Source organism: Strix aluco, chromosome 12, assembly GCF_031877795.1.
Source record: "Strix aluco isolate bStrAlu1 chromosome 12, bStrAlu1.hap1, whole genome shotgun sequence".
In the NCBI taxonomy this organism is placed as follows: domain Eukaryota; kingdom Metazoa; phylum Chordata; class Aves; order Strigiformes; family Strigidae; genus Strix; species Strix aluco.
The window spans coordinates 7,865,898-7,891,879 of NC_133942.1; the positions used below are offsets into that span (position 1 = coordinate 7,865,898).

General features: G+C 39.4%; 2 protein-coding genes across 2 annotated transcripts in view; one reads left to right on the top strand and one right to left on the bottom strand.

Moving 5' to 3' along the window:
- The window catches only part of USP3 (ubiquitin specific peptidase 3), a 102,586-nt gene that overhangs the window by 67,881 nt on the left and 8,723 nt on the right, over positions 1-25,982 (bottom strand). The window contains exon 3 of the mRNA XM_074837980.1: positions 23,552-23,634. The gene's annotated coding sequence lies outside the window, so the exon portion shown is untranslated. The remainder of the gene's footprint in view (positions 1-23,551; positions 23,635-25,982) is intronic.
- On the top strand, positions 966-25,281 carry CA12 (carbonic anhydrase 12). Its single transcript, XM_074837982.1, has 10 exons — positions 966-1,163; positions 4,361-4,381; positions 10,909-11,088; positions 13,630-13,772; positions 14,653-14,748; positions 15,909-15,972; positions 16,433-16,590; positions 17,658-17,784; positions 24,008-24,092; positions 25,100-25,281. Exons 1-10 carry the CDS (start codon positions 974-976, stop codon positions 25,182-25,184), a joined length of 1,149 nt encoding a protein of 382 aa, XP_074694083.1. The 5' UTR covers positions 966-973; the 3' UTR covers positions 25,185-25,281.

The following is a 25,982-nucleotide window of genomic DNA, read 5'->3' on the forward strand; positions in this document are numbered from 1 at the left end:
AGAATCATGCTCTACAGCAGGTTTCTACCTGAGATCTAGGCAGAAGTGAGCCATGCTCCAGTCAATTTTCCCTTCCCTTTACCAGCTTCGTAAATGATGGTAGCAAGTCTAATAACATTGAGCAATTAAACAGTAGTTGATGAATAAAGATGCTGAAAATAAAGTTTGACCAATCAAAAATAATACATGCTACAAAGCTGGTACTGAGATGTAGTAAGCAGCTAATAACAATTATAAATAATAATGTACTCAACTAAAACCAATCCCACCTTCCACTCCTCAGCTATCCATGGTGTACTCAGTTTAAGAGGTTATTCCTCAGTCACCTTCAGAAGACGACATTAACTTATACGCTGTCCTCCTCTTTACCCCTCTCCATACATGTCTGGAACATAACATTAGACTCTGGGGCTGTTTCTTCATGAATTTTCACTCCTCCCTGTTTCATGTGTTCTCACAGTTCCAAAAGCTTTCAGCTTAGAAAAAATCCCTCCCTGAGAAGCTGGACGGTTTTCATGGGAAGTGTCCATGGTCCCTCTGAGTTATTAAGTGTTCCACACACAGCCTCACTTCTCTTCTCCTCCGTCCAGTCCTCACAGTGGTCCATTATGCTAAATCACACTGATCCAAAAAAGGGAGTTGAGGGAGACTCTGAAATGGGCTAGAAAAACTCTACTGTGGTATGGTCCATAAGAGGACAGCTTTTTTAAGCATTTGTGTCTCTGCTAAATAATTTCTGAAGTTCCGCATTTAAATTTACTCTCTAAGTGCTGAGTTTGCCCTCTGTGCAGCTCACTAAAACTGAGGTAATGAAGGGTATGATCAGTTTTCTGAGGGTGCTGTGACCCAGAGGCAGGTCTGATTACATCATTTGTTTTGGGTTGAGTCTCAGGAGCTTTATAAAAAGCAGCCCTAAAAGGAAGGAGAGAGACAAGGAGAGAGAAGGGCAATAACTCATTAGCAGAAGCTTTGTATGTGTGCATTCTGCTATTTGCCACATATCTACAAGGGAGTTTCTTCAGAGTACAGAGAAACCTGTGAACTGTCGGAGTATTTTAAGTCTTTCCTTGAGATGTCAGCCAAGAGCTTCAGTATAGTCACAGTTGCTACTGTGCTTATTTTCCTCCTAAAGATACAACTCTCAGTGCAAGCGCCGTTGAATGGTAAAGTCTTTCAGCTTTCTATTTTATTGTCACTTGTAATTTAGGGCAGCTAATGTATGCAGAAAACTGGCATGTTTTAATTATTACTATTTCAATAGCACGTTCAAAGTTGTATATTGTTGCAGTCTGCAGTTGTTTGGAGTTAGTATCCTTATTTCAATTCTCAGAATGGGTATTCTGATATATACAGGAAAAAGAGATTTGTCCTCTGATTTAGTTTGTGTTACAGACTTCTTGCATGCTCAGTATGCCTTCCTTTGTGATCCTTTTGTTTCTCACAGAATGAAGCAGAGACTGGCCCTTCTCAGAGTTAGTGGAAGCATCACATCTTTCCCTCTGCCCTGTTTATTTTTAAACCAGAGGAAAAGAATGCAATCCCTGTGAAGCACCCCATATACTAGACCTCATTCTCTTATATTTAAACAGGCCTAGTTTCAGGAAGTCAGCGCTCCTCACTCTCCTTTTAGGAGTTAATGTTCATCTATTCAAGCTGATTATAGTCAATTTTCATCCATTCAAGCTAATTACAACCCACCTAGTGTGATTATAAGATATGAGGGAGAATCATTGTAAAGGGTTGTATGAGAGAACTTGCTCAGCACGTATATTCATGGGATGAAAATCTTGAATGTTCAATCATAATCCATAGCTGTTGGTTTCTTACAAAGCTCTGCTAAGACAAGCATTTTACCAATTTTTTTTTCACATGAGCTACATAAGGGGTGGAATTCAAACTTTTAAGGCCACCTTCTTATTTTGGGCATATAACCTCTGAAAAATGGCTATATTCTCTAGCAGAATCTCCCACCTGAAGGGCAGAGGTTCCTAGAGCCTGGTGCTCTCCAGAATAACAGAACAAAGCTTGGTGCTTTCCAGGTGCTTTCTCTGACAAAACAGAAGGTATGGACGTGTAAGGATGTGTCAAAAAGATATGTCTTATGATACGTCCTGAAGGGAATACTGGAGAATTCCTATCTTAGACACCCAGTACCCAGAAATGGCAAAAGCTACAGCATCTGCCTATCTCTAACATCTTCCCAAATCAGAGACACAACTAAGGGAGATTATCACAACTAAAACCATTCCCACTTTCCCAGCTCCCAAGTGATACTGGAAACATATTTATTCCCTGGATATTGATCAGTGAAACACAGATACACTGGCTCTAGGAACCTCCTCTACATGAGCATGTAACTGTGTTACAGTGCATCAGCACTCACCCCAACATGAACAAAGAGGCAGGAGAGTGCTTGCAGGTATGAAGTTGTTGATAGTTCCCTTCTAGATGTGCATCACACTCTACTGACTCTCTTCCAATTTGGGGAGACTGTCTGACAGTCTGCCTCATTCTCATTCCATTATCAAGCAGAATAAGGGTAATAGCAATCTTGCTCACAGTCTGAGGATGGCAGCAAATCACTTTTGCAGATCTACATGTTAATTTAGACAAAAATCAAGAAGATTCTGTCATCTGGTCATCCATTCATCTCCTGATCTAAGATGAAATAAGCATTAAATGTGCCTCAGCCCTACCTACATTTGTTGCTATTATTGTGCTCATCAGTAAAGTCATAATGGTAGTGAATTGGAGATCATCAAAATGCTCACAGGCTAAGGAAAATTCCACTCGACTAAAGACTTTAATCTTTCATTTATTTTTGTTTCAATTGGCATAAACACCCAAAATATTGAAAATCTTTGAAACTGACTGTTTTAAGGTTGTTCTAGAATACAAAAATCATAGTTTTGACACTTTGTACACATTTTAATAGGCAGTAAGAGCATGAGCAGAGAGTAGCTATTGTAGTTAAGCCAATATTGCTTCAAACCCTGATCAGATGAAGATGTGGTGATTTCTAAAACCTGCTGACAGTCCGTTGCTATCTTCATACAAGTTTTACCTACAGAATGTGCTGACCAGAGGACACAAGCACCCCCCAAAAAAAACTCAGTAAGAAATAATCCCCTGCAGAGAGAAGGGAAGAGGAGAATGAGGTTTCTCATCTTGAAATCTAAGACAGTGCATGAATTCTGCTATGTGAAGAACCTGGGGACTTCAGCCAGGGTGATTACACAGACCTCACTTTGAAAATTCCAGTGTAAAAGAACAAGGCACACTGGTCCTAACAAACTGGAATTAGAGAGTTTAGTGTTCCCAGCATATATCAATACAAAAGAGCTAAGTGCAGCTGTTTTGCACATCCCTACAAATTAATCCCAAACATTTCACACAACATTCTTTGGAGAAGAGCTGTATCTCTATCTACACACTTCAGAGTACAAGAAATGAAGCCAAGAATCATGTACTGAGCAGACATGTGCATGTGAGGATAAATATTTGTCTGCATGCATGCATGCACACGCAGGCACACTGAGTGTTTGCAAGATTCATAATTCAGGACTGTTTTCTAAGCAGAGAGTAGAAATTTGCAGAGAGTAAAAATCTGCATTAGCCTGATAACCAAAACTGTTCAGGTCTGTCAGGACAGTAAGCTGAATGACTGTAAGTAGGTTTCAGGACCAAAGAAAGAAAAATCATTTAAAAGAGCATTTAATAAGTCAAGACATTTCCAAAGACATGCAGAGACACTATCCCAAGTTCAGTTCCTTAAGCAATGGATGAATATTGATAATTTTAACACTCAAACTCCCAGGATTCTCTGAGTTACATGGGTTCATGTATCATACTCCCTTTTCTCAAAGTCCATCTGTTCCTATCTGTTTCAGATGGCAAATCCGAGTAACTGTACAGAAATGACTGTCCATCATTTCTCAGTGGCAATACACTGATGTTTTTCAGACTCAACTAGTCATGAGGGAGTTCATTATAGCTATGCTGCATTTATATTCCTTAGTTTCCTAACCAGAAAAAAAAAATCAGACACACAGAGTCTGTGGCTATTCCAAAAACAAAAAAAACCAAAAACCAACCCCGGACTGACAAAAGTTTCGCCCCAGGATTTAAATGACCACAAGAAAGTCAAGCCCTATGGGCAGGATTACAGGGATAATTATAGCTATAATTTGGGTGAGAAGGGTTCAAAATCTTTGAAAGAGTCTGTGTTTTGCTCAACATCTGGGGCTAGAAAGACAGCTAAAAGTACTGCAAAATTCAGTACAGGGGTTTAAGTGGCAATTTGTTTCTTTACAGAGTAAGATCAAATATTGACACTAATATTTCCTTTGTCTTTAAACAGGGTCAAAATGGTCTTATATTGGTAAGTACTAACTAATTTGTAAATACTAAGTTGTGGCTTTTTTTCTGTATTTTAAGGACAACATGCCAAATGTATTCTGGTGAGAACCAACTGGCCCATTGTCTTGAAATCTGTTATTCATCCATCAGGTTTCATATCTGGGTGATTGAGAGTCAGTTATTGAGTTCTAAATTGCCTTGCAGAATGAGAGGAACTTCAGCGGACTAAGGCTGGCACTACAACTGCAGAGGTTCCCCAAGGCCCTCCATTTCCCCACCAGTCACAGACCAGCAGCACATTTCAGCCTAGTTCTGCAAAGAGCATACCTCTCCCTACCCACATGGGTCTTCATTTTTAAGTAGAGTCAGAGTTCAGCAAGTCACCTGTATGGTTTTACTGGAGACTCGGCTCCATGAAAATCCCAGCACTGACAAAGTAGAATAAATCATATTCAGGAAAGCAGTGTTATTTTGTACACTAGTCCCCTAAGTCAGCTACTAACCCAGAAGGATCTGATGACTGCTCAGGCAGAAGAATTATCTAGAGATTTTCTTTTAATTGATCAAATTCTCTAGCCAGTTATTTCCTCATTCACATTAGTGTTTTATATGCCACATGCCCACAGAAAAGTAGGCAGTACTGAGAATCTCAGCAAAAAATGCTTGTTCTTAAGCCTTTGGTGCTGCTCCAAGACAACACAAAGAACCTCTGAGATTGAACTTGCTGCTAATAACTACTCCCTTTGGCTGTTCTCCAGTTTACCTGACTTGCTTCACATAAGCAAAAGGAAAACTGTCAGCTGCATCTCTATAGGTATTAATCTAACTGCCAGTGTGCATACATATAATTCACATTTCCATTAGGAAAAAAAAGCTTGACACAGTTTGAATAACAAAAGCCTGGGTTCTCCACCTTGACAGCAGCCATCACATGAACATAACCCTGCTGGGTAGTAAGGAAAGCAAGACTTCTTTTACTACCATCTTTGCCCTCCTTCCCAGGGTAATGCTTGTTTAAATTAGTTAGTTCTCCCTTTCCAGGAATTTGAGTACCAGTGTTTATTTCAGGGTATGTTATTCTCAGTGCCCAACTTCATCAATTCCTGTTAAGCACTTCCATACTGCAGTCTGCTTTCTAATGTATATTAGAGGATAGAGAGAAGGTTCACAAACCAGATTCTTATTTTTTCCCTTCAACTACTGATTTTCAAATATATCTAGAAAAACATATAAAAGCAACTTCAAAAAAATTAAAAAGGCAACTGAACTTGTACAGAATAGTTCTTTTCATATACCTGGAAAAAAGCACAGGTAGAACACTGGTCTGCACAGGGAAAAGTGGCAATTTAGAGAGACTGAAGTCAGCCAGAAAAGAGTCTCTCCATACTCCCCTACTGACCCTGGTTCCTTATGGCAGCCTACACCTTCCACCATTTACCTTTATCTCTGCAACACTTTGCAATGCCTCCCACTAAAATGAAGTCAACAGGAAGTAAAAGTCAAGCCATTATAATCACAGCACAGACTGATGTCAAGATGAGGGTCAAGGTACAAGATTAAGGGTGAAGGAGAAGTCCGGGTGCTGATTGTCAACAAGAGTTCTATTTGTTCAGTATGACAATATGTAAAACTGAATGTTGATATAGCACTAGCAGCTCAGGGCATGGTGGCAAAGCAAGATGACACTGGATGTGATCGGGCCTTATCTTTTCAGCACAGCATTCCAAAGAAATGAGCATTTGGCCCGGTTATAATGGAAACTACTGCATTAGATACAATAAATATAGAAGCTAAGCCTCTCCTCTATTTGCCTCTTCCTTAGCCAAACTGCAGTGATGCTATTTGTTCTTCCTGATTTCACTACTCTTATATAAAGCCTGAGAAAAAGTTCCTGGAAGAAACAGCACAGGCCAATGAGCTGGGGCATGAGCACTCAGCCCCCTCTGACACAGGCTCACTGTGTGTCCTCTGATGGACTGCTTCACCTTCTGTAAAATGGACAAAGTAGATGAAGTGTGTCACGAGAAAAGTGCTTCAGCTAAAGAACTAAAAGAATTGTTCCAATGCCCCATAGCTCAGAACACCACATGCATGCAGCTTTTGGCAATGTTGCTGTGTGGCTGAAAGGTGCAGGCCTGAAGTCCTCTGCCCCAGAAGAGAGCTGGTGGAATTGGAGAGCTGGGCTTCAGTTCTTTGGATTCTGGCTTTCTGCTGCTGTAATGTAGGAAGGCTGGAATGAAATCAAAGAAACAGAATCACTCCTTGAGAGTGGACAAGCAGCTACAATGGAGAACACTAGCTTTACAGCCAAGTTTAAAGTAACAGTGCAAATGGAATTATTAACATGCTTTAGCATGTGAGGGGGCAACTTCACACTACAATGTAAACACAAGAACTGCTGTTAACAGACATCAGGCTAATTGAACTTGCAAACTCTTTAATTCTATTGTTGCCAAATACTCTACCTCAACTCAGTGAGGTGCTGAGGACCTATGCTAAGACCCCTCCACATCCCCTTAGGAAATGCCAGCTTTAGTGAACACACTAGAACATGCCCAGAATTTCTCATACAGCACTTGAAAGAAGTAGCAGGGACAGCTACAGCCCTTGGCAATTCCTCTATTTCACAAGCTTCCCTCTGGACACATGTGGAAGATATACACATATTGGATATATGTACACAGAATGGTATGACTGAGCTCTGCCTGTGGTCTGAGCAAAATGGAAACCATGCGGGCACATTAGTGTGGCAGGGAGCCTGGACTCTCAGCCTTCACTACTAACGCAGCTCTGGGCTCATGGCAGCTATACAGCTTTCAGCCAGCTGAAAACAGGGCAGAGTGCTCTGCCTGGCTGCAAAAATACCACAGACATTCCCTGCATTACTGATGCATTTTCCTACGTTAGTTTACTTCAGATCAAGAGAACTTGGGTACCCTGTGAGAAGCTCAAGCAATATGAATATTAATTGGTCATCAGAGCAAAAGTCTGTTGGTAACACTGGTGTCTCATAGGCCTGTTTTCTTCTTTTTTTAAGTCAGCCAATGTACTCATCCTGGGAGCAGACACCACTGTTGTTCCTAAAAGAACACTTGCCCTGCATCACCCAGCAGTGCTAGGGCTGCAGGGCTGACTGAAGGCTTATACAGGGAAAGCTCAAAGCTGCTGAAGTAGATGATGCAATAGACACATGCAGCCATGGTGCTGAGAGTATTTTGCTCAGCTCACTGTGCAGCTGGGCAGCAAGACTATCCAAAGAATTATTACTACTTTATTTACAGACATCTTTTATAAAATAGCCATGAGGGCACAGCCAGGCTCAGGGTTATTTAGTGTGGTAGGGGAATGTGGTCCTGGAAACTCATGTAAAAGAAGGCAGCCCACAAGCTGGATATGAGCAACCTGAACCTGCACCCCCTACAGCTGGGAGTGTTCATGGCTGCATTGGGAGCGGTGGCAGCAGGACGGGTCCTACTTCCACCCATATCAACAGCTCCTCCGTACCTTGATTTGGTCACTTCCAACAGCTGAATAGGTAGTGTTGGGTGGGTAGGACAGGTCCATGGGACAACTACTGCTCTGCTGACAGAGTCCTGACAGGATCCTCAGAGCAGTAAACATCATCTGAGATGCCTGGGTCTTTCCCTTTGCCACAAATGTTGTCAAAAAAGAAGGAAATTAACTATTAAGATATTTTTGCAATACTTATGTTAATACCTTTTGGGACTAGTACAGGCCAATCTTAACACATCCACATGCTATTTACTCAGTAGTGATCAGACAGAACCTTTATAAACACAATGTGATTTCCACTGAATTTATCTGAATGTGCTGGCACAGAAAAAGGAAAATCTGGTTCACAATCAATCATTTATTTTCAACAGAGCTAGCTGAGAAACACCTTCCAGCTGTGTGGTTTATCTGCCATGGAAATCCAAATTTCACATATGCAAACACAAGCAGCAATGAACTCAGCTCTTTGAGACAGGAGTTTTGAGGCACTGAAATTAGGAATGTGGCAGAATTTCTCAAAAAACTAGTTTTGTACCAAAAAAGATTTTTTGTTTGGTTGTTTTTCTTAATTGAGCAGGAGTGAGAAACAAGCAAAACCTGCTGTAGCTTAGAGGCCTGTGATTGGAGTTGCAGATTTATGTCAAGGAAAGGATAACTGCTAGTAAGATCAAAGTACATAAAGACTGCAGTAACTACAGCATTTTATTCAAAAGACAAGAGTTTTCCTTCTGAACTGCTGATGTTGGTGTGGAAATTCCCATACACTGTTGCCAACTCTTAAGGGCATTCAATTCACCCAAACATAGTACTGAACAAGTGAGTGGTACTTCATGACATGGTTTCCACTGGCTGTGACTAGACTTCTATTTTATGCATCAATTAAAAATTACCTATTTAATGATCAAGTCTCCAAATCTATGATATGTAATATATTAGAGTCTTCTTGCAAACTCGCTATCTTAGTCAGTGCACAGATGCCCCAAACCTTTTAATACTACTGAAGTCTTTTTACAATAAAGGCTTCTCACCAATTTTTCTGACACTGCTTTAGTCTTACCTCCCTGAAAAGTGTTAAATTTTAGTGTCATTGTCTTGCACATCAAGTTTCAGCCTCAAGAAACTACAACATCCTGGTATATCCTGATATATATTTTCCTGGGAAATATTCTGAGCATGTATATCCCATAGTATGGAATTTATGCTCTTCTGGACAGATCTGTTATTTGCCAAAAAAGATGTAGAGGATAGTATACAGTCTTCTGTAATGTCAGCATAACATTTGTTAGCTTTTAAGAATAATTTTAAGAACTTTAAGATAGTACCATGAAGATTTAAGTGGAAGAAAATTAATGTGATTGGCAGCAAACTGGAGTCAAAGATGAAAGTTACAGCAACATCAAGGCCTATTTATACTGAAAAGCGCCGATTGAGTCTGAGTATCCACACTGCAAACAATGTCATGTGCTAACCTATGTCTTGAATAATCTTAAAGAGCTTTAACAAGGAAGTAAGTCTGCCTTTAGCACCAGAAATGAACTTGCCGATTCTGTCACATGCACTATGTTTGTCAGATTCACCTCCACTATCTGTATCTTTGGAAACTGTCTTGGAAACTAATATTCTCCCAACTGTTAATTTTCCTTCAGAAAAGATCTGAATTTGCTTTGCCACTAATGACCCAATCTAACATTAAACTTTGGCATTCACAATTCATGGAAGATGTTAACGTACTGGAGAGACTTCAAAGCAGCCTTCTAACCAAAGACTCAAGGAACTCAATCTATTTAGTCTAAGAGAATTGAGAAACTATATCCTCTATAAGTGCTTCAATGAGGAACAAAAGCATGCTAACAGGAGGCTCTTTAATTTCTAATCAAAGGATTAAAAGCAATCACTATCTAAACAAAGTCAAAGCTCGACAAACTCACAGTGAAAAGCAAGCTGTCATGGAGAGTAAATATCCATTGGGCACTAATGAAGTATCTTTTACCTGCAGCGCTTAAAGGAAGAGTAGATGTTTTCTCCCTTCTGAAAGATATGGACTCATTGAAGTAGAAATTAATCCAGGGAGGTCCAGTAGCCTGTGTTCCACAGATCAGGCTGGGTGATCCCAAAAGACCTTCCTGCCTTAGAAAGAATCATCATGAATCTTCAGAGTCAAGGAGAAACACAAGTTGCAAGTACCTCTTCTGGTATTTAAATCCAGCTTGTGAACAGCTGCTAGCTATTAATGTGTAATTAAATCAAAGGCACAATTAGAAACCTCTTGATATTATCTATTCTTTGTAGATCCTACCTAGGGCAAAAGACTGTGATGAAGAACAGTTTCACCAGAGTTTGAGCAAGTTATTGCAGGTCAAATTATCATTACACCTTCCCTTTTTTGCAATTTAGCTTTTCACTGTGGGTTATGCAATATTTCTAGATAGAGCCAGGCAATCTGTGTGATAAGGAAAAGTTTATAAGGGTCTGGGTTTCTGTGTACTGAAAAGTATGGAAACTTTCCTCTGCTAACATGAAGTAACTTCTTTCAGCAATTCTCTTCAGAAGGCTTGAAGAGTTGCATTACTGCACATATGCCTGTTACTTCCATAGGGAAAAGTAATTCATGTCAGTAAATAATCCAAATACTGTCACAGATCCAAACTCTACTTGTCATGCCTGTGGGCTCTGAAGAGAGACAATACCGTCACCAGAGGGTCACAGGCACTGTGGCTGGCTGTGGTGCTGCTGCCTGCAGGCCTAACCTGGTGAGCTACCAGGCCTGCAGCTCCCCAAAGTGTAACATCAACAGCAGTTGAGATTGTCAAAAAAATCGAGGGGCGTTAAAGTGTCTCTATGTGAGATTTTTGTTGGCATTTGGCCCTTTTCTAACTAACGCACACTAGAAAGATGAAATTAAGTTTAAAAAAAGAAAGTCTTAAAAATTCAGAAAAGGATCCTCTTCCAAGTTTTGGGCAAAGGCTGAAACGGGAGGTTTTATATTAATTACACGGTTAAGGCTTGACAAATGTGTCTCTTTGTTACTTTATGCAGGTCCTGATGGAGAGAAGGCTTGGCCAAAGAAATACCCATTTTGTGGAGGAGTATTCCAATCTCCAATAGATTTCCACAAAGATATTCTCCAGTATGATTCTAATCTCTTGCCTTTAGAATTCATAGGCTATAATGTGCCCTCCACTGACCAGTTTACATTGACCAATAATGGTCATTCAGGTAAGGGAGCTCAATGACAGCAAGGGATTGTGAAGGAAAGAGTTGCTGAAGTTTATGATTTTTTTATTTCATGGGTGAACTACTTTGATTATCAGATGAAATTAAGCTGTGATGATGAAGCCTTCACATCAGCATACCTATATCTAGAGAACAGGCTAGGGAAACTTGGGAATATACTAAGTACAAATGGATTTGCAGTGAGCTGAATGGACTGTGGTTTTTAAATAAACTCGGGGCATGTCACAATTAATTCCTGAGCTTTTCATATTACTTTGGTTGGAGTTCTTTGAAACAGAAACAGACTTTGTGGTTCTGTTAAGAATAAACTGAAAAAATATGGGTGCAATGAGTCTCCGACATTCCTGCCTAATCAGCTCAGCTGAATTACGTGAGGGAGGGGAGGAAGGAAAAAAAAAAAAAGCCAGGAGTACCATTCTGTTCCTTTGACTTGAGATCGAAACCTCTTTAGTGTAAAATAAGACAGATAGATAAAAAGACAGAAAATAATTAGAAATAGCATACAAACATGGCCTCCACTGTAGTACTAAATCAAAGTGTCAGTACATGAGGTAAAAGCAGAGAAGATGCAGTCTCATAAATGTCTACTACATGGACACATTATACAATACCAGTAAGCTAGTCCCACCGTTTTTTGTTCCTTCCTGAAACATTTGAAGACATAGAAATAAGAACAGTTATAAGGCTCTCCTTCTTTGTAGCCTCCTCTATTGCATAAGCATCAAAAGAACCTGTGTTTTAAAATGGCCTGTGCCTCTGCTCTTCTCTGGCATGCTCAGTTAAAAGATGCCCAACATGCAAACATCGCTTTTTTTCCTCACTTTAGTGGGGTAAATCTACTCTGTAGAACATCATAAGCCCATTCTTCAGTAAGGACCAATCTCTTAGGGCATGGTTACTGGTTTTCCTTTTCATCAATTTCTCCATCAAAACCAGGTTGCTTTAGACCAGGAATGGCTGGAACACCCTCTCCTTGTGAACCTTCTTTTCCTAAGGTCCTTTCTTGGTTCTGAGTGAAAGATTGTACTGTCACAGCTGAATGTATCAGGCTGATGGAAGTGACAGGCAATAGACAGAGAAGGAAATGTCACTGTGGACTTTAATGGTGCCAGAGAGCAGGTGGGGACAAAAGAACAACACTGAGAGACTGTCCCTCACATAATACTCACACAAGTAAAAGCAAACTCCTCATAGAGTCTATGTCACTAACACTGTCACATCTTGCCCCAAAAACAAGAAGTTCAACTGCTTCCTAATGAAAGCCAAGATGAAAACATATCCCACCCTCAATAAAAACAGGAATTCACTTCTAAGGTCAATGCCCTCCTAGAAAGCAGGGGACATGCAACCTACTCTAGAAACTTCATTCAGATACGAACCTTAATTGCTCTGAGTAATGAAAAATTAGCCTTTGTTAGAGTGATCATTACACCATCTGCTATCTTCTCTTATGGCTAGAGAGGAAACCAGTAGGATGTTTAGCATTGTGGTATCAGTTATTCCTACATATAATTAATGTGCCTCACTGGCCAGCTAATCCAGATACAATTACCTACTTCAGCTGGACTGAAAATAGTAGAGCTCAGAAAAAAGCTTTTTAGCACTAGCATAAAAACACATAGGCTTCCAGCTGTTCCTTCATTAAGGTTTTGAGCCTTATTTCTCCTGCAAAACACATCTGGGACACTCCAGAAGCAAACTGTATTCACACTGGAAAATAATAAAGATAAATTGCAAAGAAATCAATCTGGTCTTTACATAAACCATTGCTTTATGAAGTATCAAACTTCTCAAGTGAACAACTCAGTTTCTGCTGAGTTGAGAATTACTACTGTAATTTCCATACAAAAAAAATAACCCAGCCTGTCTTCCACTTCGGAGAGCATTAGTGAGCAGAAGGGAGGGTAATACATACAAAGGTCTCCCTGCAGCATGTCAAGAGAAGAAATGCTAATTCTTAAGGCCTGTGATTATCTTGCTGCTTGACATCAATGCTCTGGGTTTGGGGAGGGAGGGGGCAGGGAGAGAGGGAAGTTTATTTGGTTTTGCCGTATGATGCTAAAAGATTAAGAAGCAGAGGATTTCCATTATAACAAGAGTTTTAAAATACCATGAGGAATATTAATTTATTAAGTTATTTGCAACCATTATAAGGGGATTGAATGAAGGCACATGAGCCTAAGTTTTGCTTCCACGTGTCAATAACTGTCTCTTCAATAAAACTGAAATAATTTTGCATTCTTCAGGGAGAAGAAAGATTTCCATCAGCAACAATTCCCACATTCAATTCCTTTAGTTTAAGAAAACAGAAAAAGGTTATATTCTAAATTCTCCTCAATTCCCTGTAAAGGGTTAAAGACAACTAAAGTGTTTATCTCCTACCACAGACTGAGATGAATTTAAGTTAAGAATCTGCTTTGCTCATGCTCCATACATAATATACTTAGACAGAGTATTTTTATTTGCCCTGTGCTTGAAAACTGTGGTACCACTTGCTCCCAACTGGTCTTCGTCTGCTTACAGTGAAAATGTATCTGTCGCCTACTATGTACATCAGAAACCTCCCATTTGAATACACTGCATCTCAGCTTCACCTACACTGGGGAAACAGAAACAAGTCAGAAGGCTCAGAGCACACAGTCAGTGGGAAGCATTTTGCAGCAGAGGTAAGACAAGCTCAGATAAAGAAAAGAAACAAAGAAGGCCGGGCAGGTGCCATTGTTGGGATCTTTATCTTGGGTATATGACTGACTGTAAAAGACTGCAAGGTTCTAATCCAAGTACTTATGATGTGGGTATATAATAAAAAAATGCATTGTGCACCACAAAAAAGGATGGACTCCCGTGTACTTTCATGAATATGTCACAAGTCAGGGAATTAGAATTTAGGTTCTAAACTCAGGGCTGACACTGAGTCACTTGAGTAATTTCAAGCAAATTGCTAGACATCTGACACCTTGGTTCTTCTCTGTAACCTGCACGACTTCACTCTTCTGTCTACCTTTACTTGCCGCCTTCTATCCAGTGAAGAACTGTTCTTTTCTAATCCTAAATTATAGATTCAGGAATAGACTTTGAAAAGCAGTACCAATTGGATATTTACCCCAAAATTAAAAAAGAAATTAGTCAGAATAATTTGCTTGCATAACAGCACTTTAGGAATCCATTTCTTCTCCAGTTAGATTTAACACCAAGTTTTGCATTCTAAACATCAGAGAGCCCCAAGAGTGCTAAGGTGTTACTTTTTCAGAAAAAAATTACAAGTATTCCTTCCAAGATACCCTGAAGTTGGAGTGATCAAGCCTCTTTCCCCCCGCCCCATTATGTAGAGGGAGGGTGTAACTCAGCTACAGCGGGGCTGGGAGTGGGAATTCCAGGACCTTTTGCTTTTCTCTAAATAGATCTTCCACTACACACAGAAATCACTGAGGGATCTCATTGTATTGTCTTAGTCTGAGATGGCTGCACTGGTCCTTTTTAGCTGTGAAACAGAAAATGTGAGCATGCCCCAGACATTACCATAACATACTATCTCCTTCTTTGTAGCTGCATATTGTACATTATAACTCTGAGAAATATCCGGATGTAACAGCAGCAATGGACAAAGCGGATGGACTGGCGGTTTTGGCTATTCTTCTTGAGGTAGGATGCACAATGGGGTTTTCTGGGTTAGAATATGCTTTCAATCATTAAGTCAGAGACCTTTAACATACAAAATTACCTAGATTATTTAATGATGCTGTGGCTGAATAAAAGTTCTTCCTTTTATCTTTCACAAAAAAGGGCCAGATTCCAGCAACACATACATAAACAGGAATAAATTTTAAGAAGAGAGGAATTCTGAATATTTCCTCATGTTTTTCAGTAAATTAACTTCAGCTGTGTTAAATCCATTTTTGCATTCATTTACAAACTAATGATTGGTAGAGTTTATCAAACAACAGACAACAGTGAATTTCAAGCTCACTTGGTCAGAACTGCCTATGTAGCATGAAGCAGTTTTGACACAGCAGAGAGGCACAGGCTTTGGCCACTGTATGTAATTAGGATTTGACCACAGTCTTCAGGTCGCAAACTTCACAGATTCTTTCAATCACAGATTACAGTAAACAAGTAAATTCAGTGCTTTTTTTAAGATTACAGAAGGACAGATTTCCAAATTTCCCCTCTAAAGCCCCACATACAAGCAATTAAAGATAATAATGATCTGAAAGAAAAATTTTTAGAGGCTTCTACATACATAATTCTCCTGTGTTGAAAAACACGGTCTTGTTTGATAGTTGAGTTATAGCCCTTGCCAGTGGCCCTGCAGTATCCAGTAGTGTCATTTTTTATCTTCCTGGACTGTGAGGAGCAGCAGACCAAAAAAATGTTTGTGGGTGGAAAACTTTGACTAGAAACCAGCAGATGGTCTGAGAAGCCTGCCTGTTGAGAACTTACGCCTGCAATGTTCTCAGAGGAAATGGCTTCTCTTAATTTGCACAGCATGCTGAATGGGCAAGTGCGATAGGGTCTTTAAAGTGCACACAAGAGGTCTACACTACAGTTATTATGACAGCATTACGACAAAGCAGCTCTAATAGCTCTGGAGCGAGTAAGAGCGTTATTGGGTTTCTGAGGATAGTGTTAATGTTCTGAGTAAAAGGGTATTTATGCCATTCTAGTATATGAATATCTGGACAGTAGAGACACTTGCCTTATGACAGAGACCACCAAACAGTTCTGTCTGCTGTGTGCAGAAGCAAAGACTCATATTCAGACTGCGGTGATTTGTTCAGCTGTTAATAGTCTGCTCATTACAGATTGGACCCTTCAACCCATCCTATGAAAAGATCTTCAGGCACTTCCGGAATGTGAAATACAAGGGTGAGTGGCTATAAGCCTGCATTGGATTGAGAATGGCTAAGAGTATCAGATGTCTCCCAGAAAGGGATTGAACTGGCTGAAGAGAGTCCAGAAATCCCAGGCAAACCTGTCACAAACTGTGAAAGACTTACAAATGCAGTGCATTTCTCTGAAGAGTGGATGGCTAGCATGCACCATGTGTTTCTGACTGGGCCTTATTTCCTGCACATGGTGTTTTTTGGTTAATATGGCCACAGTTTGTCTTACAGAATTCTAATTTGGTATCTAAGACAAGATTTTTACACAGGAAACCTAAAAATCTGTATTTCTTATTAAACTAGGATCATCTCTGTTAAAATGTATTTTTCTTTTCCTAGTGATATGACTGAAAGCATCCTACTTACTGAAAAGCAAATTCACTTCACTAGTACACTACCTGTGTAGTAATGATGCAGCATTTAACATAAATCCCCTATTTTAGATCAGATGGTCCAGGTTCCTGGTTTCAATATTCGAGAACTTCTTCCTGACAGACTGGATGAGTATTATCGCTATGAAGGATCCCTGACAACTCCTCCTTGCTACCCTAGTGTTCTCTGGACAGTTTTCCGACACCCCGTTAAAATTTCACAAGAGCAGGCAAGTTAAAATACAGCACGTGTTTTCCTTATTGGTGTCTGCTAAAGAACCGTAAACGCATATTCTCATTTCCCGGATTTCGCTTACATTCCTGTAAAACTGAAAGATGACCATTGCTAAAATCCTTTAAGTGTGAAAAACAGCACAGAACAGACATAAATCAGTATCATATTCTGTTTGTAGTTAGCACGTTTTCAGTTGACCAGAATAAATAAAGGACAGACACAGGCACAGCAATTGGTATACTACCAGCTTAAAAAGTCACAGTCAAGTGAGATTAATTTCTAGTTTCACTATGTACTTACTCCTTGCTTTGAGTCCTTCCATGAATCAGTTCCAGATCATTTTTGTTCAGGCTTCATGTCTGAACCCTATTTACTAAGTAGTTTAGTGCTGTTTTGATCCTGACTGATTTAAGTATGACAGGTTGGGTAGACATTAAGTTTCTAAAAAGCACGTGATGTGTTATTTGTCACTCTTGAATCCCCTGGCTCTTCTCTAACTTATGTTTTTTGTGCTCACCTAATTAACTTTTTTTGTTCTTAGGTGGCCACTTACATAGACTATAAACTCCCAATCACTATCTTCTGATTCACCTAATTATAAACACAGGAGAAAAATGTTATTATCAAAATCTCTGATCAAATTACTGCATGATTCTTGTTATGAAAGTCAATTCTTAACTTTGTCTGCTTTGCCAGATTATGTTTTTACCAAAGTAGAGAGTTCTTTCATAAAGTAGCTTTTAGTACTGCTTAGGAGTTAGACTGTGCTAGGGAGAACATGCTGCAGCTGCAGAGGGCCATCATGCTTCCTCTCATCCAGTCATCCTGGCAGATAATTACTAAGCAGGATTAATTTTATCAGGATGTAAACAAAATACAGGTATGGGTTTGGAGATGTCACACTGTTTACACATTATTCTCACAGGCCATGCAAGACTTTATTACTTAATGTATCCTCTTCCCTTTGACTACCCCTTTGATTTCAAACATGCTCTCAGTGATTATACACTGGCACTGCTTCTTCTGTATTCTGGGAGCTGAACAGGGTGCTTCCCTTTGTAGTTACTGGCACTGGAAACAGCCATGTACTGCACCGAGAGTGATGACCCAGAACCCCTGGAAATGGTCGATAACTTCCGAAACGTTCAGGAATTTCATGAAAGACTGGTTTTTATCTCCTTCCGTGAAGGTAAGTTGTATGAATGCTTCTACACAAAAAAACAGGGCACAGTGATTTGTGTAAACTTGAAATACTGAAGTGGGAGTCCTGTTGCACTGTACCACTACATAAATATAGCAATGTCATTTTCTCACAGTTCACTTTGTTCCCTTTTCTTCTCTTACTTCACTGTTGCATGGGCAACTGTACGAGAATAAGGTATTCAAAGAGTATATAAGAAGTCTTTTATCCACAATGCATATCAGGCAAGCCCTGCAAACCTTCTGATCAAAGGCAAGGAGATGAAAGAGCCTTGTCGTGCTTAGCAGAAATATTTGCTGTCACTCCAAACACTAAACAGTTCTCTGTTGTGCTGAGCTGTTTCAGTCAGCGCAAATACTTGAGTTGGCCTTGTCTCAACAGTGACATTTGCTGGTTCTCACCAGTATCAGGATTGTTTTTATGCAGACCACACACTTAAAGGGAATCCCAACTTTGTGTTTCAGGGAGACTTGGTTTGGGGAAATTACACAGAATCAGAAGAGGTCCTTGAGGAATTCAAACTTGACAAATAAAAATTATTCATAACACTGGATTGTATGATCCACTGTTACAAATGGGAAAAAAATTGCCACCTCATAAGGAAGAACTGTTTTAAAAGCTTAATTATGCAGTGTTACACAATGACAATGCATAGGTTTTGGGGGGTGGGAGCTGTATAAAAACCTGCATCTGTGGTGAGAAGCTTAGCTGTGCCCCACAGTAAGACATTTGAGTATACTGTTTGCGCAAAATGCATTGTTCCAATTTCTGTGTTGTCTTGCAAACAAATACGCTTAAGCAGTTGTGAAACTGGCACATACACTGAAGGCAAGCCACTATACTATTTGAAATTGAGAGGAAAAGATTTTTAAAAGAAAAAGCAGACTTCATAAAAAAGACTGGCCAAGCAGTAACTTTCAAATTAATAAAACATGTTAGCACATCATTTCAACTTTGCCTGCTAGTTTCTTCACTGTTTAGATGAAAGAACTGAAAACACAGGAGTTGTCTATATTGGGAAATTTCACACAATAGCCACTGCAGGGAACAGTTCTCCCTGCAGGAATACTGCAGTAGCTGTTCTTGCCATTACCCTTTGCAGACAGTCCCTTTCATAATGTATCTTTTCTAAAATAAAGCTATAAAGGAGAAAAGTGAAAATCAAGATCAGCCAAAACAAATCCCAGACAAAACATTTCTCTGAAATCAGAGATTATTTAGATTTGTCACCAAAAGCTGGCTGGTCTCTTTGTGAGATTAGCTGCATCAAAATTCCCAACCAGAGCAGTGCAAAGCATCAGCATCATTCGGCCCCTCTTTGAAGCAAAACTCCATCTTTGAGATAAAACCCGGAGACAATTTCAGAAGTCACTCTGTGGCTGGGGACCATTTCAGTTCTCATGGAAACATTTAAAAATCTTTCTAAAGCTTCCCATAAGAGGAACATAATTCTACCATGAAGTTTCTTTTGAGTGACTTCTCTGGAATTACTGCACATAACTTAGTAATTATTTATATAAGTACATTGATACTACTGTCCTTGCTACTTAAGCACATTTCTCTCACTGAGTTCTAATGATTTAGGCCTTCATTTCTCTATTTTACCTGGAGTAAAAAATATTTAACAGTTCCAAGCTGACTCACCATATGGCTTGAACCACAAGTCATGACTTCCTACTCTCCAGCTCTGCATTAAATCTCTATAATTCATAATCTCCAGAGCTCCAATGACAAAGGCTACATCTCCTTAACCACTGCGTCTCCTAACTTTTATTTTATTAACCATTCTACCTGCAGTTAACATAGTGGATCCTCAGGAGAAGCCTTAGGGACCAGGTGTATAAAGAAGGGCAGGCTACAGTGCTAAAGGCAATACACAGTTTTCAGTGCAGTTCAGGCATCCAAACCATCACAGGTTCTCACTTCTGTACACTCAGCAGAAAGCTACTGACTAGAAAAACAACTATTTTAACTTGTAGCACAGAGGCAGGGGCAGTGATTTCAAAGATGGGATGCTTCCCAATTTTGAGGTGCAGAGAAACTGCACAACATATCCTTTTGTTTAACATATAAGGAGCTGAAGATGTTACACCCAATGAGTAAAGTCATCACTATATGACTTTGTACTTCTGAGTATCTTGAAAGGTGTTCAGGTTCTCAAGGACCCTCCTGTCTGTACACAGCTTCCAGTTTGTAATGGCCTAGGAAAGTGACTTTCCCCAAAAACAGCTAAGTAGTTTTCATCTCCCATCTTCATTCTGGAAGCTAGGAATGCATCCATTTCACATACCTCAAAAAAAGGTCCCCCAGACTGTTGAGACTACAGTGCAAAGCACTGGAAGCATCCACACTAGTTCTTTCCAGTCAAGCAGCTACAGCATTTTTCTGCTTTCATTGTCATTTCTCCATTTGCCCCTTGCTTATTTGCTGCCAAAGGTATCTTATCGTCTTTCCCATTACTAGCAGCAGATAGCTAAATATTTAAGTCTAAACTGGCTTAGTTTAGTTATATCTTTTTTCTACTTAAAGCTACTATTTCTGCTCTTGAATTACTGCTGACAGAAGTTACTCTGATCAATTGTTTCTTTTTGTATTTTAATTCATTTATAGTTTGGAGCCCAGTTTCAAGGTCTGACTAATCAAAATACTGAGTACCCTTGGCTACCAAAATTTTGCATCAGTCTGCATCAGCTCACATGTTAACAAAAAATAAGATTTCTTCCCTTCCTGAAAGATCATGATTCCCTTTCTGCTATGCATGATGAAGAGTCTCTGCAATCTCTGCTCTCATGTAGTTCTCTGTAGTGATCTGCAATAACCTTAATCTTACTGCTTCAGAGTTGAGAATAAGCAACAGAACAACCTCCCTATCAATTTATCAGTGAACTGATTTGTTTGTATTATGTTGCTAACAAGTGGAAACCTTGTTTCTTGACTGTAATATGTCTCTGCATTAGACATAAGTTGTTTCTATGACTATATACAACTCATATACAGGGCATACACAAGTCACACTTGGGATTTTGCTGGTTCTGTTCCTTGATTTCTTGTTGTATACTATATTATAAAGCCAAGTCATAATATTCTATTCTATCCTATCTTCATGCCTCTTATCAAGTCCATATGCCACCACTTGCAGAGAATAATGGTTACAGAACAATGCCTCAATTTAATCTCATTTTAAAATCAGAATTACACTAGTAGTTCTCTTGTTGCTAGATTCTAACCAAAACATAGAAGAAAATTACAAGTTTACCAAATAATCAACAATCCTTAATAGCCCCATGATTAATATACAAACTGGTATTAGTTGTACAAACAATATTTTGAGTAAACTAAAAGATGGGTAAAACAGTGAAAAGGGGAAAGAACTAGAGTATGTCAGTCCTTTTTCTGCTTTTGTGGATTGGCCAACTAGAAATACCCTCACCCCATGACATTTTTACATGACCAGGAAGAGGGTTAAAACTCTCTTTCCAAACCTCCAATCTCAAACACTAGCTGCCAACTAGAGAATTAGTTGGGTCCAGAATGGCTATTTTAGTAATCCCCTTCAAATTTCTGCTCAAGTTGGATTATGTACAATGATTTTAAACAGCAGAATCAGGATTTGCAATGCAGCTGCCAAGTTTCTGAGACTGTGAGGCTCCCTCTGCAGGGTCTTTCTTAAATCTGTGTACAAACAACCTGCTATAGCAATGCCACTGCAGAAGCACTGAAATAATAGAAGTTCTAGAGTGAGCAGCTACCTTATGTTTAAGACTGGCTCACCGTGGAATCCTAGAGATTCAACTTTTGCTTTTTCTACCCTCTCAATTCATCAAGATTCAATACCTGGTGGACTTGGCTGATTGCTAACTGCATCTATGAGCCAGCGATTTTCTGAGTCAGACTGGTCAGTCAGAAATGAGAAATGCAGTTTTCCATCTGTGTCTTAAGCTGACCTTTCAGCACCTGACTACCTTCTCTCTGCAAATCACACTCGAAAGTAAAAGGTAGAGAGTTACAATCCATGATCCCAGTATCTGAAAATCAGATACTATGCTTTTCATCCAAGAATCTCTAAACACTTCACAGAAATAGTGTAAGCATTATTATTTCCATCTATGGGGGAAAATTTGACCCAGATGTGACTTTCTCAAAATTGTTGCTGTGAACTAGTGCCAAACCCAAGAATAACATTTGGCTCTCCCTTTGCTAAACCACATTATTTGGCTCCCATGCAGAGGTGACACCAGCTATAAAAGAATTTTCAATGTATCTTTAAAGTTGGCATGACTTACCAGAGTTGAATTGTATGGGTTACTGCCCATCCTGCTGTTCTCACCCAAGAACTGATCTCTATGGCTATGAAAGGCATTGCTCTGTGCTACTTTAATAGAAACCCCATTCAGTCTAAGTACATTTAATTACAAAAGCTCATTGACTCTACCAGTGACCCATACAAAAATGTTCTACCCATTTCAAAAAAGGTATTCATCACCCCTGTAATCTCACATTCCACCTACTACGGTCACAAAGGCTCTGTCACAGGTGCAGCCCCTCACCTCAAGAGAAAAAAAAAAAGAAACAGGTTCCTGTCAAAGCACAATTAAAAGTGCACCTGGTTGCTGGCTGCAAGCACCCAGCCTGATGCAGGCAGCTGTACCACAGGTAGGAACAGAGCACACTTATTAAGGAGGGAAGGGGAGGCCAGACACAGAATCATGGCTTGGGCCAGGCAACCGCAGAAATCTGTGAAAGCAAGCCTGTTGCGCACGCTCTAGGCCCCCACTAAAGCAGGTTTTTCAAAGCAACTTTTCTGCCTTTTCAGTGCCAAGACTCAGGGCTTCCATCTTCACCTGAGCATAGCCACCACAAGATGGGGCCACTTAGCTGTGCTTTGCATCAAAAATGCAAATGGATGAAGTGTTCCGTCATCCACATTTTGATGTTAATAATTAAAATCTAAATTCATAGTCACTATTAACAAGTATTACACTTCAAAATGTCTCTAATATTAAAGTATTATTCAGCAATAATGTAATATAAAATATAATGTGTTTTGCCTGTCAGCAATCTATTCCTATAAAATCTGTTTCACATACATGTAGCTGAAATTTATTATGATGTTCAAACTTTCCACTGCCCACAAGTTAAATGGGAACTGGTGTCTAGTTTTGATTATAGCACCATGCTGAAATACTATCTAACCAAATTTTGGAAGGTCTTATCAAACAGAAATGCCTCCTACTCTTCGTCTTCAAACTACAAGTTCTTTTTCTACAATTATCTATTTGGTGTTGTATTTTGTTGTCTATTTGATGCACCTTTACTATAACAAAACTCCCCTTTTTTAAAATACAGGTTTTCTTCAACACCATGGACTTAAAATTAACAAAGCATCTAATGGATTAAATGGGATAAGATTAAACTCCAAGTTTTGCATGTCTGTTTTCTCAACAGCTGATTTAATAAGAGAAAATATTTGGATGGAATACATGAAACCTGTCAGCTTCACTCTGAAAGGGTTCTGATGTTGCTTAGAGAGAAACAGTCATTTGATAAAATATAAAAAACAATGTGTAAATGAATTGGGAAAATGCAGTTAAGAAAAGAGTCCTCACCTTCAGAATCTTTGGAAAGGCAAAAAATACTTTAATTGCCAAAAATATATAATAAAGTTCATTATCAAAGATGGCATTATAATGATAACGCTTAACATATCAAGGCAAACATGATCACTCAGTTCTTCATATCCTGGTATCATTCTTACCTTCTTAGATGCCTTTTAAGCAATGTTCTCAACAGCAAAGCATATCCCTCTTCAGCTGTCCACATTCAGCAGTGTTCTTCTGCCTTGAAAAAGCAAAAGGCATGAAATTTAACATCCCTAATTGCCTGTATTTAGTTCCTTAGTTTTGCTTAGGCTCTCCTATACACTGAAATCCAAAGAGTTTCTGATCCATTACGTCTGTGCCAGCATGCTGGCTTTGTGACTTAAGCAGGTGTCTAAATTCACAGGATTGTGAACTGTGGATCCACTTGTGGGATGAGGACCTTCCAGTGTATATCTATGCAAAGTTATCAATTCCATAATAGCAAAGTGGTATGAGCAGGCTGTCGGAAAGTTGCAGATGCAGAATGCAAATGTTATGACAGGTTAGAGACTAACCTTCTTGTCTCAAGTAAATGAAATGAACTATTTTGTATGCTCTCCCTTTTTTCCTAGGTTTTGTTGTTTCTGTTGTGATAGCCTGCGTTCTGGGAGTTCTCATCATTCTTGCAGTAGCCTTCTGGCTACTGAAAAGGAAAAGGTAAGATGTCCAGCTGTCACATCACACTAAAAGAAGTCAAAGCAAATTTTTCTTCTGACACAAAGGAGGACTTACGCGTCTGAAACCTTGCACATTTTTTACAGTGGTAATGTTTAATCTATCATAAGATACCATCTCTTCCTACAAGCTTTGATTTGTTTTTATCCCTGTAGACATCAGTTCTCCCGTATCATATACTCCAAAGTAATTCTATTTTATTGACAAAGTATGTTGCTATGGCTAAAAGGTCTCTACTTGCTGCACCTTTGTGCCACAGTGGCCACCATTCTGCCATTGTAGGAATGATTGTTTTTTGTGAAAAGCAAGCATATAAGGTTGTTTTTCCACAAAATAATTATTACTGGAACAGCACTTACGTAAAGTCTTAAAAGATGCAAGGACAGGAAATAGGGAATTGTATGTGAGTACCAGGGAGAACACAAAAGCACCTTCCACTCTAAGTACTGACTGCTCCCACAAGCAGTTAGGAAATGAGACTCCCTTTCCAGACTAAGTGGGACAAGCAGGCTGGGTCAGTAACAGGCCTGCCCAGTTTTTCTCTTTCTCAATTGCCAGTCTTGTTCTTTTTGCTAACACTGCTCCTCCTAATTGCTTTTCAAATCCTTTCATTTTTTCCTAGAACAGTAAGTGAAACAAGAGGGGAATGGAGTTTTAGCAAAAAACCCTCCCAAAGGTCACATTATTTAAGGAGAAGAAATCTGTAATGACAAGGGATCATTTAGCCAGACTGTTTGCCACCAAAGCCAAATTCTGTAAAAAAGACTAAGATTACAAACGTTCCTACAGCCTGATCCCTTTGCCATCAGCATTGACTCTGCCACACAGAATGCGTTCTCCTGAAATATTTGTAACAATAAACCACTGTGACATTTGACGTGGTACAGAGAAAAATAATCTCATCCTTGCATAATGTGTCATTTTAAGTAACCAATGGTGCTTTTCCTTCATTGGAATTATAATTGTTTAATTCATTTGTTTTATTTTAGCTGCAAAAAGGGAGGCAAAGACAACAGAGGAGTCATCTACAAACCAGGCATGTGCAAGGAGGAAGATGACATCTCCAAACTTTGATGCCCTGCTCTGTTACAAAAGTCCCTTTTCATTCATAGCACTGATTTATTTTGCATTGGTGGAACACGTCTCATTCGTGGCTCATGATAAGCCTCCAGTGTTCTAAAAATGTACCAGCCAAAAGTTTTCTGCAGCCCTCGTTCTCTTGTTTTCCAGGGAGATATGATCAGTGAATACTCCTGAGCTAAAGTCCTCACCACATTCTTTTCCTGTTTGCTGCTTACTGAGTTCGGGTCTTTTAATTGATTTTACAGTTAATCCTAAACTCCCATTTTATGGTTTGTTTAGCACAGATTTTCCCACAGGTATTCAAATCTGAAGACACCCATCAAGCTACAAGCACTCTTCCCCGCTAAATCTAAGTAGATGAGAATCTGAATTTGATTCAGAGATCAGAATTTGAACTAGGTTATTCAGTGGATATGGTTTTTACAATCACAGCAAATGATGCTAGTACATTCACCAGTGGCTTTGTAACACAAATATGAGAAGACAGTGTAAACACAATGAGAGCCACACGGATTGTTAATGAGGTTCAAACCCAGAAACTCAGTGCTGAAAAAACACTACTGCTAGAGGAACAGCTCACTTCCCATTTATTATACAACCTCACAAATCTGTTACGGAGGTCAGCCTCTGTCTGTCATTGGAATTAGAGAAGCATCTTGTCTTATTCTCCTGCTCTTAATTATAGCGTGCATATGAATGATGTGGAGATAATGCAGTTGTTGCTGCTTTTAAGCAACTTGCCATTTAATCATGAACTCTTGATTGATTTTACAGTGTTTATTACAACTG